Source organism: Muntiacus reevesi, chromosome 22 (assembly GCF_963930625.1).
Source record: "Muntiacus reevesi chromosome 22, mMunRee1.1, whole genome shotgun sequence".
Lineage (NCBI taxonomy): Eukaryota > Metazoa > Chordata > Mammalia > Artiodactyla > Cervidae > Muntiacus > Muntiacus reevesi.
The window spans coordinates 31,726,289-31,744,914 of NC_089270.1; the positions used below are offsets into that span (position 1 = coordinate 31,726,289).

At 38.0% G+C, this 18,626-nt stretch overlaps 1 protein-coding gene across 1 annotated transcript in view; it reads left to right on the forward strand.

The window, feature by feature from the left end:
- TMPRSS11A (transmembrane serine protease 11A) overlaps positions 1–18,626 on the forward strand; it is a 41,999-nt gene that overhangs the window by 8,856 nt on the left and 14,517 nt on the right. Inside the window, exons 3-4 of the mRNA XM_065914611.1 lie at positions 13,701–13,768; positions 15,717–15,877. Coding sequence (XP_065770683.1) covers positions 13,701–13,768; positions 15,717–15,877 — 229 coding nt within the window. The remainder of the gene's footprint in view (positions 1–13,700; positions 13,769–15,716; positions 15,878–18,626) is intronic.

Sequence of the window (18,626 nt, forward strand, 5' to 3'; positions counted from 1 at the left end):
GGTTCAACGGTCAAGAAAGGCTGGGTATTATTTTCGCCCTGTTTAAGTTAGATGGTGTCCCTTTCCATTCACTCCCCATGAGTTTACCTTTAGGAGAATTCCAGGAAGTGTTCAGGCCTCATCCGGAGCCACCCCTTTGTATTGTTGCTAACTCCCAAAGAATAAACCAGATTCTTCTCTCTGATCTATGTGAGTGCTAATTAGACAGTCAAGAAAGACAGGTTGTAGATCTTGTTTTGCCTCGTAATTGGGGATTTACTGATTTTAATGGAAATGGAGATGCAAAACTAAAATGAGTTCATGCTCAGATTCTACTAAAATCCATTCCAGTTACTAGACAGTAGCAAGGACATATCTCATCTTTCGTATTATTCTTCAGAAAAGACTCCAGTAACCAGACACTATGATACTCCCAAATAGGTAGGTCTTTTCATTATCATTATAAGTTTGAGTAGGATCACTAAGGGAGCACCTCATTTGAAGAAATATATTTCAGAAATATTTTTAAAGTATCAAGTCAGTTCAGTTCAGTTGCTCAGTCATGTCCAACTCTTTGTGACCCCATGAATCGCAGCACACCAGGCCTCCCTGTCCATCACCAACTCCCGGAGCCTACCCAAACTCATGTCCATCAAGTCAGTGATGCCATCCAGCCATCTCATCCTCTGTCATCCCCTTCTCCTCCTGCCCCCAATCCCTCCCACCATCAGGGTCTTTTCCAATGAGTCAACTCTTCACATCAAGTGGCCAAAGTATTTGAGTTTCAGCTTCAGCATCAGTCCTTCCAGTGAACACCCAGGACTGATCTCCTTTAGGATGAACTGGTTGGATCTCATTGCAGTCCAAGGGACTCTCAAGAGTCTTCTCCAACACCACAGTTCAAAAGCATCAATTTTTCAGCACTCAGCTTTCTTCACAGTCCAACTCTCACATCCATACATGACCACTGGAAAAACCATAGCTTTGATTAGACAAACCTTTGTTGGCAAAATAAATATCTCTGCTTTTTAATATGCTATCTAGGCTGGTCATAACTTTCCTTTCAAGGAGTAAGCGACTTTTAATTTCATGGCTGCATCCACCATCTACAGTGATTTTGGAGCCCAAAAAAAAATAAAGTCAGCCGCTGTTTCCACTGTTTCCCCATCTATGTCCCATGTAGTAATAGGACCAGATGCCATGATCTTAGTTTTCTGAATGTTGAGCTTTAAGCCAACTTTTTTACTCTCCTCTTTCACTTTCATCAAGAGGCGTTTTAGTTCCTCTTCACTTTCTGCCATAAGGGTGGTATCATCTGCATATCTGAGGTTATTGATATTTCTCCCGGCAATCTTGATTCCAGCTTGTGCTTCTCCCAGCCCAGCATTTCTAATGATGTACTCTGCATATAAGTTAAACAAGCAGGGTGACAATATACAGCCTTGACGTACTCCTTTTCCTATCTGAAACTAGTCTGTTGTTCCATGTCCAGTTCTAACTGTTGCTTCCTAATCTGCATATAGGTTTCTCAAGAGGCAGGTCAGGTGGTCTGGTATTCCCATCTCTTTCAAATTTTCCACAGTTTATTGTGATCCACACAGTCAAAGGCTTTGGCATAGTCAATAAAGCAGAAATATATGTTTTTCTGGAACTCTCTTGCTTTTTCAATGATCCAGCAGATGTTGGCAATTTGATCTCTGGTTCCTCTGCCTTTTTTAAAACCAGCTTGAACATCTGGAAGTTCATGGTTCATGTATTGCTGAAACCTGGCTTGGAGAATTTTGAGCATCACTTTACTAGCGTGTGAGATGAGTGCAATGTGTGGTAGTTTGAGCATTCTTTGGCATTGCCTTTCTTTGGGATTTAAAGTATAGCATCATTACAAATGTGAAAACCAAAAACTTGTAACATTCTAACAATAACATTAGTTCATTAGTTAATGTGTTGAAAGCCAAGCTCTGAATTATCTTAGCACCTTAACCACTGTATCCGTATTATTTTAGTTAATCCTCAAAAACAAACTTATGAAGTAAGTACAATTATTATCACAGTTTTATAGATGAGAAAAATCAAGGTATCAAAGTTAATTTACCCAAGATCATTCATATAGTAAGCAATGTAGTTAGGATTTGATATTACATTTTCTTAATAAATTTTTGTCATCTCTAAGAATCATCTGCATGATTTTATTTCCTATCTGCCATCCCACAAAACACCAGGAATCAAGTAATTATTCATGTTATATTTTTCTCTTTCAATTACAGTTGACCCTTGAACAACATGGGTTTGAACTGCACAGGCCCACTTATATGCAGATTTTTTAAATAAATACATGCTGTAGTGCTACGAGATCAGTGGTTGGTTGAATTCACAGATGCAGAACCAGGGATACAGAGGACCAGCTATGAGCTACATGCATATTTTTGCCCTACCTCCCCACGTTGTTCAAAGGCCAACTATGTGACCACCATCTGAATTGACAATGGCAACAGTTAGAAACTTTCTGAGGGTTGTCTCAAAAAAAAAAAAAAAAAAAAAAAAAAAACACATGCCTCCTGTACCCAACGTAGTTCTAAATTTTATCTTCTTTGTGCCCAGGAACACCAGCAACAGGGCCTGAAATGATCCTCAAACTATCCTTGAGATTATGTGTCTAGAGTTGTAGAGACAAAGAACTTGGAAACAGAAAGTGATGTAAGGAGATGCCATAGTTTAGGAACACTCTATGAAGGATTTGAAGAACCAGTGAGAGACTTGGCTCTCTGAAGCAGGATGCTCTCCACTTGAGAAAAGGCAACCAGGTCAAAGTAAAAAATTTAGCAAAGATATTAGACTCTAAAGTTTGGAGTTGCATAAGGTAATAGGAATAAGAGGCCCAATGCCTGGTGTAGGGCTATGGTCCTGTTTGGAGAGGAGAGATTGAACTTGCAAGCCTAGAGAAGAAAATAAGCAGCGAGTATTTAAAAATAAGAACAAGAACAACAACAAAAGCTTTGTGTTCAGAGGTTCAGAAAAATTGGATGAAGAATGTAACTGAACTCTTACTTGGGAGCTCAAACTCACCTTCATTTTGTAAAAGATTAGGAATGACTAATAGAGGAAAATGTGTATCACAACCTCTGCCTTCAGTGTGTTTAATTTAAATTCTGAAAGAAAAAAGGTAATTGTATATTTCATGTCTGATCTTCAATAAAACATTGCAAAGGAGTCACTGTTATTCACACTTTATTGATAAGAGAATTAAGCTCCTGAAGTTAAAGTCCACAGTTAGTAAATCATGAAGGTGAGATTTGGAGCATATAGGTTAACTCCAACATGTACTCTGTCCACTAAATTTTACTACTTGTCAGGAAGGGACCCAACTATAATAGAAAGTTCAGTTCTACATCAGTTCTCCCATTTAATTTTTAAATCCATATATATTATAAATCGATGTGTTGTATTAGGTCACTTTTACCCAGCCAACATATTGGGATTACATTACTAATTATATAAAGCTGTATTCATCTTTAGTTTCTTCATTTTCTTGTATCAATTTTTTCATCTTTATTAAGATATAATTGACATATAATGTTGTGTAAGTTTAAGATGTGAAATTTGATGATATGATACACTTACATTGCAAAATGATTACCACTGTAACATCTCTATAATATCACGTAATTATCATTTCCTTTTTTGGGTGAGAACATTTAAGATCTACTCTCCTAGCAGCTTTCAGATATATAACACAATGTTGTTAAGTATAATCACTACAATGTACATGAGACCCCAGAGCATATTCATTTTATGACCAGAAGCTTGTACTCTAATCAATATTTCCCCATTTTCCCCATCCTCTAACCTTGGTAACTACCATTCTGCTACCTGTTTCTATGAGTTCAACTTTTTAGATTCCACATGTAAGTAACATAGTAAAGTATTTGCCTTTGTTTGACTTATTTCACATAGCATAATGCCCTTAAAATCCATCCATGTTGTCATAAATGGCAGAATTTCATTCTTTCTCACAGCTATAGAATGTACAGCTAACCTTTGAACAATGCAGTTTTGATTTGCATGGGCCCACTTATATGCAGATTTTTTTTCATTAGCAAATTCCATAGGATTACATGATTCAACCATAGTTGGTGGAATCCATAGATGCTGAGCCATGAGTAGAGAGAAAACATTTACATGGGGACTGTGGATATGTAGGGTGAACTATTTGTTTTATGGGGACTTTCAATTGCACAGAGGTTGAGCACCCCTAGCCCCAACATTTTTCAAGGGTCAGCTATATCTTTAACCATTTATTTTTTCATGAACACTGAGGCTGTTTCCATATCTTAGCTATTGTAAATAATGCTGTGAGGAACATGGGAGTGCAAACATCTCTTTGAGATCCTGTTTTAATTTCCTTTGAATATATACCCAGAAGTCGATCCAACCAGTCCATCCTAAAGGAGATCAGTCCTGGGTGTTCACTGGAAGGACTGATGCTGAAGCTGAAACTCTAATACTTTGGCCACCTGATGTGAAGAGTTGACTCATTTGAAAAGACCCTGATGCTGGGAAAGATTGAGAGCAGAAGGAGAAGGGGACAACAGAGGATGAGATGGTTTGATGGCATCACCGACTCAATGGACATGAGTTTGTGTAAACTCCGGGACTTGGTGACGGACAGAGAGGCCTGGCGTGCTGCAGTTCATGGTATCGCAGAGTCAGACATGACTGAGCAACTGAACTGAACTGAACTGAGGACTGCTGGCTCATATGGTAGTTTATTTTTAATTTTTTGAGGAATGTCCATGCTTTTTTCCAGAGTGGCTATATCAATTTACATTCCCAAAAAGAGTGTGCAAGGGTTCCTTTCACCAAAGTCTTGCACTTTTAGTGTTAAGATCTTTCACCTCCTTGGTTACATTTATCCCAAGGTATTTTATTGTTTTTGATGCTATTATGAATGAGACTGTTTTATTTATTCTTCAGATATTCTGTTGTTAGTGTATAAAAACAAAACTGATTGCTATAGGTGAATTCTATATATTTGATTTCTCCATTGCTATGTACACAACTTTGTGGAATTCATTGACTAGTTCCAACAGCTTTTCAGTGGCATCTTTAAGATTTTCTATGTAAAATTATATTATCTGCAAATAAGGCAATTCTACTTCTTCTTTTCTGGTTTTGATGCTTTTGTTATCTTTCTTGCCTGTTTCCTCTGCTAGAATTCCTAGTACCTCAGTGAATAGAAGTAGTGAGAGTGGGCACCCTTCTTGTCTAGCTCCTGATCATAGAGGGAAATTTTTCAATATTTTGTGGTTGAGTTTGGTGTAAATTGTGCCTTTGTCATACATGGCTTTTATTGTGTTATGTCCCTTTACATGTGACTTGTTTAGGGTTTTTATCTTAAAAAAAACTTGTATTTTTTCAAATGCTTTTTCTGCATCTACTGAGATGATCATATGATTTTCACCTTTCATCCTATTGATGTGTTGTGTCACATTTATTGTTTTGCATATGTTGAACCAACTTACATCCCAGAGATTGTTGTTGTTAAGTCACTAAGTCATGTCCAACTCTTTGTGACCCCATAGACTACAGTATGCCAGGCTTCCTTATCTCTCACCATCTGCTGGAGTTCACCCAAGTTCACGTCCATTGAATCGAAGATGCTATGCAACCATCTCGTCCTCTGCCACTCTCTTCTCCTTTTGCCTTCAATCTTCCCCAGCATCAGAGTCTTTTCCAGTGAATCGGTTGTTAACATCAGGTGGCAAAAGTACTGGAGCTTCAGCTTCACCATCAGTCCTTCAATGGGTATTCAAGGTTGCCTTCCCTTAGGATTGACTGTTTAATCAATTTTTCTCAAAGATAAGTCTCACTTAATTATGGTATATTATCCTCCCAATATGCTGTTGAATTGTGTTTAATACATCATTAGTTTTTGCACCAGTAATATTTATAGCTTTCTTTTCTCATAGTATCCTTACTGGCTTTGATACCAAGGTAAGGCTGGTCACTCAAATTGAGTTTGTGAGTGTTCCTTCTTCTCTGATTTTTTGGAAGAGTTTGAGGAGGAATGTCATCAATTCTTATTTAAATAATTGGTAAAATTCACCAGTGAAACCATCAGGTCCTGGATTTTCCTTTTGAGAAAAAGGCTTTTCCTTTTTTATTACTGCTTTATGTCCTTACTCATCATTGGTCTCAGATTTTTTATTTCTTCATGATTAAAATACAATCACATGATTAAAAATACAATTCTTCATTGTATTTTTTGAGGAATGTACCCATTTCTTCTAGAGTGTCCAATTTGCTGGTGTATAACTGTTCACAGTGGAAAATTCTTAAAGAGATGGAATACCAGACCACTTGACCTGCCTCCTGAGAAATCTGTATGCAGGTCAAAAAGCAAGTTAGAACTGGACATGGAACAACAGACTTGTTCCAAATTGGGAAAGGAGTACATCAAGACTGTATATTGTGACCCTGCTTATTTAACTTGTATGCAGATTACATCATTCAAAATGCCAAGCTGAATGAAGCACAAGCTTTAATCAAGATTGCCAGGAAAAATATCAATAACCTCAGATATGCAGATGACACCACCCTTATGGTAGAAAGTGAAGAACTAAAGAGCCTCTTGATGAAAGTGAAAGAGGAGAGTGAGAAGTTTGCTTAAAACTCAACTTTCAGAAAACTAAGATCATGGCATCCAGTCAGATCACTTCATGGCAAATAGATGGGGAAAAAATGGAAACAGAGACAGATTTATTTTGGGGGGCTCCAAAATTACAGCAGGTGGTGACTTCAGTCATGAAATTAAAAGACGCTTGCTCCTTGGAAGAAAAGCTATGACCAACCTAGATAGCATATTACAAAGCAGAGACATTACTTTGCCAACAAAGGTCCATCTAGTCAAAGCTATGATTTTTCCAGTAATCATGTATGGATGTGAGAATTGGATTATAAAAAAGCTGAGCACTAAAGAATTGATGCTTTTGAACTGTGGTGTTGGAGAACTCTTGAGAGTCCCTTGGACTGCAAGGAGATCCCACCAGTCCATCCTAAAGGAAATCAGTCCTGAATATTCATGGGAAGGACTGATGCTGAAGCTGAAACTCCAATACTTTGCAATACTTTCCAATTCTTTGCACTACCTGATGCAAAGAACTGAATCATTTGAAAAGACCTTGATGCTGGGAAAGATTGAAGGCAGGAGGAGAAGGGGATGACAGAGGATGAGATAGTTGGATGGCATTACCAGCTCACTAGACATCAGTTTGAGTAAGCTCCGGGAGTTGGTGATAGACAAGGAAGCCTGGTGTGCTGCAGTCCATGGGGTCACAAAGAGTCGGACACAAGTGAATGACTGAACTGAACTGTTCACAGTAGTCTTTATGATCCTTTGTATTTCTGTGTTATAACTTCTGCTCTTTCATTTCTCATTTTCTTTGTGCCTTCTCTCTTTTAGATATTCTCACTAAAGTTTTTCAACTTTAAATAAAGGATAAATATCCTTTCAAAAACACAGCTTAAGACAAATGCATAAGAAAGCTGTGGTACATATATACAATGGAATATTACTCAGCCATTAAAAAGAATACATTTGAATCCATTCTAATAAGGTGGATGGAACTGGAGCCTATTATACAGAGTGAAGTAAGCCAAAAAGAAAAACACCAATACAGTATACTAACACATATATATGGAATTTAGAAAGATGGTAACGATAACCCTATATGTGAGACAGCAAAAGAGACACAGATGTATAGAACAGTCTTTTGGACTCCATGGGAAAAGGCGAGGGGGGGATGATCTGAGAGAATAGCATTGAAACATGTATATTGTCATATATGAAACAAATTGCCAGTCCAGGTTCGATGCATGAGACAAGTGCTCAGGGCTGGTGCACTGGGATGACCCAGAGGGATGGGATGGGGAAGGAGGTGGGAGGGGGGTTCAGGATGGGGAACACATGTAAACCCATGGCTGATTCATATCTGTATGGCAAAAACCACTACAATATTGTAAAGTAATTAGCCTCCAACTAAAATAAATAAATTTTTTTAAAAAAAAAAGAAAGAAAGAAACCCTCGGTTCCGAAGTTGAGTGAGCATCAACCTCTCCAACTAAGGCAATACCTTTAGGAAGAAAAAATGGTTTCTAAGGATAGTGTTTTATTTTAAATTAAAACTTTTAGGTTTCCTGTGAGATGCTGCCTCTCGTTTCCGACTCGTTTGTGACCCCATGGACTATAGCCTACCAGGCTCTTCCGTCCATGGGATTTTTCAGGCAAGAATACTGGAGTGGGTTGCCATTTCCTTCTCCAGAAGATCTTCCCTGACCCAGGGACTGAACCCAGGTCTCCTGCATTGTAGGCAGACACTTTACCATTTGAGCCACCAGGGAAGTCTGAGATGCTGCATAGGTCATTAATTATTCAGTGCTGGTTGGATGTCTTGTCAGAGTGCACTTCTACTAAAAACATGTACTCTCTCGGAAAATCCTTCATTAACATGCAATGAATAAAACTGATCTATGTTGTGTCCACAAAAAAAAACAAAAACAAAAACACAGCTTAGTTTTGCTGATCTTTTCTATTGTTTTTATGATCTTTATTTTATTGATTTCTGTCCTGATTTTTGTTACTTTTTTCCTTCTGCTATCCTTGGGATTAGTTTGTTCTTTTCCTAGTTCCTTGGGGGCTAAAGAGATCAAGAGACCAATAAGTCTCTAAAATACTGTGAGCACCACCAGTGCTCAAGTTGCCATGTTCCATACAGGCTTAGGATAATTATTCAGTTTCTTAAATCTTGGATTTTGAAAAAGTCTGGATTTTATATAGATAGCTTAGCAACCTTAAAGGGTTTCAATAAGGACTATCAAGATTATCATCCTTATTTTTAAAGGGCAAAGAATATAGACTGCTTTGGAGAGGGGTAATCCTTACACATTGCTTGTACACGTCAGGAATCAAGTTACTGAAAAAGTTAACTAGGAGAAAAAATTCTCCTCAAATATTCATGGGAAGTTTTATTTTTTCTCTAGGAGTATTGATCTCGATCTGGCTAAATCTCGTTAAAAATACTAATAAAAGCTTCCCGGTAAACAAATGCAAGCGATACTGTTATTTAGTTGCTAAGTCATGTCCGACTCTTTTGTGACCCCCATGAGCTGTAGCCCACCAGGCTCCTCTGTCCATGGAATTTTCCAGGCAAGAATACTGAAGCGGGTTGCCATTTTCTTCTTCAGAGGATGTTTCCAACCCAGGGATTGAACCCGCATCTACAGATTCACCTGCTTTGCAGGCAGATTCTTTACCACTGAGCCATCAGGTGTGATCCAAATGCAAGGTAAACGCAAGGCTTTCTAATAAAATCTCACTTTCTTTTATTAATTCATTCAAAAAGCCATGCTGCACTCCTACATATTGTAGACTATGAAAAGACTGATTGTCCCTATCCACAGAGGGTTTCCAGTTTAGTAGAGGGCTTCCCTTGTGACTCAGCTGGTAAAGAATTTGCCTGCAAGCAGGAGACGTGGGTTCGATCCCTGGATTGGGAAGATCTCCTGGAGATGGGAAAGGCTACCCACTCCAATATTCTGGCCTAGAGAATTCCGTGGACCATATAGTCCTTGAGGTCAAAAGAGCTGGACACTCTTGAGCGACTTTCACCTTCCAAGGAGATAATGTATTTGCATAAGCAACTATATTAAGGAGTAAAAGACATAATAGGGATAAGAACAATTAAGGGAGGAAAAAGCAAGATTACTCTGAGGTTTAAGGAATTAACCCAAGGTAGGTCTTACCTGAAATAGACCTTGAAGAAGATTCAGAAAAGCAGAGCTAGCAGGATGAGAGAGGGAGCCACAGACCAAAGGAATAGTCTGAAAAAGGCAAGTATGCAGGGAAACAAGAGCCATGCCTGAGAACAGTGCTCCCAGGCATGAAAGATGATGGTGGTGCCGATGGGTGGCAGGGGGGGTTCAGTAGCAGATGGTGAAAGCATCTAAAATGAAAGATAGGCTACATGTGTGAACAGAGTTAGTTTGGGAATGAGAGTTCAATGGCTGGGTGTGTCTGTTTGAGCTGAAAGCCTCTCCCTAACTCTTTCATTAAACACACAACTAACCTTCAATTGCCCTCTTAATTCTCAGTTCAACTTCCAGTATTTCAAAATCATCAAAACATAAAGAGGTAATACCCTGAAAGAGGGTCTTCTGTTCAATGTTAGAAGACTAACTCCAATTACAAAACTCTGCAAATGTCCCCAAAAGGGAGCAAGATAGATTTATAAATCACTGAATCTATTAAGTTATGCAAATAATAAATTCATAACAAACTGGCACACAGCTTTAAGAAAAAAGTGTCCTTTGAAACTTCTGAGAATTCAGAATTAGATTGCCAAAGTGAAGGCAGATTATTTGATGAAAGAGGCCTTAATCTGCCAGGGAAACATCTTTAGGGGGTCTCTAGAAAGCAGGTTCATATATAAACTCTATTCAGCAAAGAAGTTTACATTCATGTTTTCTCTGATTTCCCCTGTTTAAATTCCTTTGGCATAGGAACTTCTTAGCCAGTCTCTGTGCCCCAGTATTTCTCAAACTGTTTTCCTGGCTACATGGATCACCTTAAGATTTTGGACTTCTCACTAGACCAGGCTATATGGATCGCTTAAGATTCTGGACTTCACCCCAGATCCAACCAGTGAGACTACAGGGACAGGTCCTGTAATTTGAACTGTAGAGAAGAAACGTCTATATTTCTGTGATTACAAAAGTTACTTCTACCTAGATTCTTCCTGTGTTATTCTTTTATCACTTGCCTTCTCAGACACCTGAACTACTCATAGAAGGAATGGATGCTGGGGCTGTATATTCTTCTCAGCGGGCGCTTTGCCAGGCAAATGATGTCATCTGGAGTCAAAAACTTAATCCAATACTTTTACCAACAAGTCACAAAGAGCCAAGGGATTTACTGTGGGTAGAATTTCAGAGGATAACTACAAACCAGACTTCTTTAAATGCCTAAAGAAATTAACTTTTATTCCTTTTAATATTGGTCACTTTTCTCCCCTTTTATTTTGGTTAGCCTTTTCTTTTCTTTTGTATTTGTATTCTTTTGTATTTCCCCCAGATGTTGAGTAACAGGACTGGCTCTGAGTACCACAAGAGAAATGATTAAAATAATATTGCTCTTACAAAAACATATCTTACCAAACAATTTCATTTCTAACATATGAACCCCACATTTCTTCAGTCCATTTAAACTTTTCTTATCTAAGGTCAAATAAGTATATATTCTGGATACAAGCAATTTCTCTGTTTTCTAAATACTGCCTTGGATGGAAAGTGTAAAAAATATATTACCAAATATAGCTTTACAAGTTTACACTTTAAGTCAATCAACTGTTTATGCTATAACTTATTGTCATATGTTCTTTGATAGAAATTGAAGTAAAATGTACATTATATATAACAAGGAGGTTGTGTGATTGATAAGAGATGACAGTAAAGACCAGACCGAAACCTACATTTAAGTCCCATTTATTAATCCACATGATGCTAGGGAAATTCATACAATGTCTCCAAGTATCAGTTCTGTCTTCAAATGAAATAAGAATCAAAACTATTCTTATTTCATAGTTATTATAAGGTGTAAGGGAGATCATGTATATTTTGTTTCCTAATTAAACTTTTTACGAATGCCTGATAGTGCGAAGTCGTAACCTGTTCCTTGATCCCTGAAACCGTCTTCTTTTTATTTTCATTAAGAGTTCAACTTTTCCTGTCTCCTCCTTAAGGATTTGGGAAATAGTTTTTTCACAGTCAGCTCATCAATCAAATATGAAAAGCAGTGCCTGGATTCAGATGACACTGGTCACTAGGGGATACTGGAAACCAAAATCTCCATGTGATAAGTCACAGCATCATTGTTGTTCAGTTGCTAAGTAGCGCCCTATTGTTTGCAACTCTATGCACTGTAGCTCGCCAGGCTCCTCTGTCCTCCACCAACTCCCAGAGTTTGCTGAAATTTGTCCGTGAGTCAGCGATAGATCTAACCACCTCATCCTCTGTCGCCCCTTTCTTTTGCCTTCAATCTATCCCAGCATGAGGGTCTTTTCCAATAACTCGGTGCTTCATATCATGTAGCCAAAGTATTGGAGTTTCAGCTTCATCGTTAGTCCTTCCAATGAATATTCAAGGTTGACTTCCTTTAGGATTGTCTGGTTTGATCTCTGCAGTCCAAGGGACTCTCAAAAGTCTCCTGCAGCACCATCATTCAAAAGCATCAATTCTTTGGTGCTCAACCTTCGTATGAACCAACTCTCATATCTGTTCATGACTACTAGAAAAACCATAGGTTTCACTGTATGGACCTTTGTCAGCAAAGTGATGTCGCTGCTTTTTAATATGCTATCTGCGTTTGTCATGGCTTATCTTCCAAGGAGCAAACATCTTTTAATTTCATGGTTGCAGTCACAGTCTGCAGTGATTTTGGAGCCCAAGAAAATAAAATCTGTCACTGCTTCTACTTTTTTCCCTTCTATTTGCCATGAAAGTGATGGAACTGGATGCAATGATCTTAGTTTTTGGAATGTTGAGTTTTAAAGGATCTTTCACTCTCATCAAGAGACTCTTTAGTTCCTCTTCATTTTCTGCCATTAGAGTGGTGTCACCTGCATATCTAAGGTTGCTGATATTTCTCCCAACAATCTTGATTCCAGCTTTTGATTCATCTAGCCTGGCATTTTGCATAATGTACTCTGCATATAAGTTAGATAAGTAGGGTGACAATATTCAGCCTTAACGTCTTCCTTCCCAATTTTGAACCAGTCAGTTGTTCCATGTCCAGTTCTAATATGATGCTTCAGCAGGTGATTAAAATTCTGCTCAAATAAACCCAAAACAGTAGCTTTCCTTCTACTTCCCCGTTGATATAAACTGAATAACACAACTTTGACCTAAACCTGCAAGACCACCTTGCCCTTTCTTCCTCCCTTGCCCACACTACTAGGGCTCACAGTCAACAACAATTAAAAAATCGTTGGCTCTTTCCTAAATCTCTAATATTTCTTCCCTGCAGCCAAAGACCTGCAAAGAAATCTGAGACCTGCAATGCCAGGATGGGGGCTAACCTGATCCACTGACAGGCTACTACCAAAATATACCCAGCATTTTGTATGTGTTTAATCTTTACAATCCTATGAGTAGCATATCAATATCTTTATTTTAGATGTTAGGATACTGAGGCTCAAATTGACTCAGTAACTTTTCCACAGTCACCCAGTTCATGAGTAGCACAATAGGTTGGCTGCAAACCTAGTACTAAGCCAGGGTTCTCTCCACCACCTCTCAAAGACTCCCGCTAGATCCCATCTCTGCTCTACATCGTTCTGCTTCACTTTCTATGGAGTTTTAGGAACATAATGTCTACCCCAAATACCTGCATCAGCATATTAGAGTCACCCGGGGGATTTTTACAACTACAAATGCCTAAGTTTCCTCGGGGTCATTTATAACCAAAACTCTGGCAGAGACACTAGCATCTTTAAGTCTTTTTTTTTTTGCTGCAAATGATTCTGTTGCATTGTTAGATTTAAGAACCACTGGTTTAAATAATGATATTACTCATGCTAAACATTTTTATATTGCTTTAACATTTAATTAGTGGTGTGTTCTTATTATAAAATATCTTATTAACACATAGTTTCTTTTTATTGTAATAACAGGTGGATGAGACATTTATAGATTCGGCCTTGAACAAGCATTATATCAAGAACCAAGTAGTGAAACTGACGTATGTATGCTTGGGCAAAGGTGACTTCATGGGCTAGAGTGACCAAAAGCACAGGACACAGGCACCTTTATACACTGTTGCCTCTACGAGACTGGCTTTTGGCCAGGATTTCTTATTAATATGATTGCAACAACAGTCTCAAGATATAGAGGTGGCCACCATTTTATAAATGCAAAAACTGAGACTCTAGGAGATTAAGTGAAATGTTCGAAATTCCCCAGGTGACGTAACAGGAATCAAATCCCATCAAGTGATGGTAAGGCCTGGGACTGACAGAAACCAGGGCCTTGAGAAAACCCAGCAGCATGTCACTGCATGCACCAAATTGTATTCTTTCAATATATATGTCATTTCAAAAATATTAAGGAGCCAAAGTTGACTACAAAATGGGATCACAAGTCTTTCCTGTATTGAACCCCTAGTGACAGGAGGCATGCCCAAACACAAATAAATAAACTTGAAATAAATGTTGAAATAAATTTCCATTTGTGGTGGTGGAGGAGGAGACTTATATAGGCTGAGAAATTGCTCAGAGGTTTCAGTTGTCTTATTTGGAAAGTTCATAGCAGAACATGTATGTAGCAGATACAAACCTATGGGCCTGTGTGACTCATCTTCTTTAAAAAAATGAGAATATTCAGATGGATATATTTGAAGGAAATAATAATCAGTTTTCTTACCAATAGTCTAATGTCCTATTGGTAGAATGACTCCAAGTTTCTTACATCTTTACCAAGTAACTAGGTACCTCCAGAAGGATTTTATGATATAAATTTGATACATTTTATAATACATCTAGGAGAGAAAAAGCGTGTTTTTGCTGAAACTGTCTAGATTTCATGCCCTCCATTTTCAAATTCTGACTTGCCCTAACATCCTAGCAAAATTATCATAGCCTTATGCACTCCTTTGAATGTATAGTCATTATCATTTTGTAAGTTTTTGTGTGGGTGCATTCCACCTGGTAAACAATGTTTTCCCTCTGATTTAAGAAGAGGAAATATTTGCCAATTTGACATAAAATTCTGACTATTTATATCTTCACATTCCATAGCCTAAATGAACCACAGTATATAAAATCCCTTCAAATTGATACCATTTCCTCTTTTTTAAAGTCAAGGGATTCAAGAAAATAGGGTTCTCATGCTTATTATAGCTTCGATCTTTTGAAGTGTAAAAATAAGAGATGTGGCAGATCAACATATAGGTTTCCATTTTGTAGAAGACCTTTACTGTTTGATTTTCATACTTTAAGCATATATGAAAATTCAGCCCCTCAAGTGAAGGGGCTTATACGTGTTTATATGAAAAAAGTTTAAGGAATTGGATATGCTTAATTTGGAGAATACTGAGATACCGAGAATATCACTGTCTTCAAATATTATACATGGAAGAGAGAATTGATGTTTTATGCATGTCTGAACTGGTAGACATAAGCCTATGGAGTGGAAGCTTTAGGGAGCTATGTTCAACTCCAAGTGAAGAACTCTCTTAAAACCAAAGCTGACCAAAGACAAATAGCCTCTTTAGGGAAGTAAATTTCTCATCATTTTAATTACTTGCTGGGGTGAGATGACCACTTATCATGGAGGCTGTAGAGCTGATGAAGGTATCACATGAGTGACAGGTCAAAGATACCACTGAAGTTTTTTCCAATCTTCAGGGTTTATGATTTTGCTGATAACATTTTAGAGTCTGAGTCTTATACAAATACTATAACAAGCCTTCAAATTAATGGGAAAATTCACTTAAAGCAAAAAGAGAACATGAAGAGGGAATATATGAAACAATCTTGAGTCAGAGTGACATAAATGAGTAGCAATATGAGATAATCAACTGTTGACACTTTCAATTGAGGCATAATTCAAGGGAATAAATTACAAAAAAAGAGTGTAAGATAATACTGGATGTATTCTTTGAACAAGCACATTTCTATTCTGTATCATAGTCCAGAGGAAGATGGGACGACAGTAGATATCATTATGGTGTTTCAGTTCCCCTCTGCTGAGCCAAGTGCAGTGAGAAGTAGGAAAATCCGCAGCATCTTAGATGAGAAGATAAGGAACACCAGAGTCTTGCCAATAAACACCTCATCAGTTGAAGTTAATGGTAAGTAGGTACCTTTCTACGTAATGTGAAGTTCTCTATTAAGTCCTTTTTATGTCTAATCATAAATTTATTTACTATTATTTCCATTCCAAATAATAGCTAGAATTCAGATGAAAAAAATATTCAAGTTAAAAAAGTGACTGTTAAAGGTTTTATTATTCTCTGATGAAAGCATATCTGAAATTAGTCAAGTGGCTTTTCCTATAGTAATTGACTGGCACTCATCCTGAAATAAAAGCAAACCTTTACCACTAACAGAGTTCATCTGACCCAGCCACTGCCTCCATGACTAAGCAAGTGAAAACACCAAGTGTTAAGCAATGGCTGTTTTTCTGTTTCAGAAACATAAACCCAGTTGCTGCCCTTTAGAAATAGGAATAGTTTCTGTGAATAGTGAAACTGTGAAGTTTGTGTTAACCTTTTTCCTGTGGGCATTTGGGAAAACGGTAAACTAACTTTGAAGCCACTAAAACCATCTTACAAGTAAGGAATTAAAAAATCATGAAACTAAAAATCATAGGAACCATTATATCATCATTGCTTCTTTAAAAGAAGTAGCTTTTATCAAGGTCCTTCTCTATGCCCTTTACATGGAGCATTTAACTTCTTTATTCTTATGAATTAGGCAAATTCATCTTTAGAGATGTAAAAGAGGGGCTTTAGACCTTCTATCTATAGTGAAAGGAGTCTGGTAACTAAAAAGGGCAAAGATTTAGTTAAGGACTCCAGTAATTTAAAAGAGCAGAGATTAAAGTCTATTGACAGATTGCTAATTTCTTGAGAGGCTTTATGGGGGGGGGGGGGGGGGCGGGGGGGAGAGTGTTCTTCGGTCAAACACTTTTTAGAAATGCAATCTACAATATTCACCTCTTAGAAATTCACCCCTTATATTAGCATACCAAAAACTCTCAGGAGTCCAGACAGACAGAAACCTGTTTGAAAGTGAAAGTGAAAATCACTCCGTCATGTCCGACTCTTTTCGACCCTGTGGACTGTAGTCTGCCATGCTCCTCTGTCCATGGAATTCTCCAGGCCAGTATACTGGAGTGGGTTGCTGTTTCCTTCTCCAAGGGATCTTCCCAACCCAGGGATCGAACCCAAGTCTCCAGCATCACAGATGAATTCTTTACTGTGTAAGCCACTAGTGAAACCTGAAAACCTGTTTATCCCTGTTCATTAAGCTGCTTCCACAAGCATCTATTCCTGAAAGACATGTACAGATTTCCCCTTCACATTCCAGTGGACACCAGACTTAAGAGTCACAGAAGAGAATCAGAATAAGTGTGATTCATATCAGACATGAAACAGAAAGCCCTGCCCTTTCAAGGGTCTGGCTGACTCTTTGGGAGGAAAGCTGACCAGGAAATAAAATCTGTGGGAAAGGGATGGGCAGGGGTTTGCTGATGAGACAAAGAGTCAGTTAATCAGGAAATGAACCTGGGGACCTCTCCCAACCCAGGAGGGAAGAACCTCTCAAGGGCTTAATCCACCTTCTTTGTTTTTTCCTTTATGGAGAAACAAATGAATGAGGTTGTGAAATACTGGAAGTTCTGATAAGTTACAAGATGTATTCTACCTAATTTTAAATAACCAGTTAATTTGCAAGGAACTTAATAGCCTGAGCTATCTGAAACCAGAAATGAAGCATGAGGTGGTCATCAGGTGTCTGGGCTTTTTATTTCCTATAGGTTCAGTCTGTGACCTGTAGTCTGTGTTAATGTCTATAGTAGATTAAAAGGCAGGACGTGCTGATAAAGAACCTGATTTGAGAGTTACCTGATTCTAACTCCACTGAGTCACTACAGGACTACCCAAGTTCTGTAAAGGACTTGTATTTACAAAGTCCACCAAAGGGCTACCATGCCTTTTCCTCCACTTTCTCATCTATAATCTTGCAATGATAACATTTGTTCTTCCTGAAGTCACAGAAATATCAAGAATATATACAAGAAAACAAAAAATATAATATTGAACATATAGGCTATTAGAAAGTTAGAAAATTGTGCATATACTTTGGAAACCTGAAAATATTAATGCAAATAATTGGTGATAGAAAAACTAGAAGCCTGGAGGTTTCCAAATTTCCAAATATGAAAAGAGCAGCGTGTACTAGCACTTAGGAAAGGCTCACTCGGTAGAAAACTGATTCGAATCCTCAAGGCAATCCTCGTAGACAAAAAAAAACTGCTCTCCAGCAATACTTAATTTGGGGGATTTCAAATGAATGGAAAATTGCAAAAATTCTAGACAAAGTCTAGAAATAACCTCGCAGCCCCAGATTTATCCATAATCTGGCAAGTATCTCTGTTTTGGTTTGATAACTAGCTGTGTGGTGTGCGCCTTCCTGTGATGGGATGTCAGAACAAAATTAATATTGACTCCCTTGAATTGCAAATGCCATGGCTGTGGAAGAGCAGCTCCTCACCCATGGGCTGTTGATGTGGGAAACATAGAAAGTAAAATCATTTTGCCAAAATTGGTAATTTGCAATAGTCAGTCACCTGTATATGGGCAGTTTACCTCCAGGTATAACCATTCTGTCTAAAATTCTTTCCTCAAAAATCCAATGAAACTCCCAATACTACACGTACCGTGGTCTCATTCCTGGAAAGGGCTGAGTTGCATCTTGCTCAAGCTAAGCAGAAGAAGCTCTAATTGAAGAATTCTAAATTTATATCATTGCAATGCATTATTAACATGGGGCATATTCAAATAACCTCATTTTATTTCACTTCACTTTATTGCACTT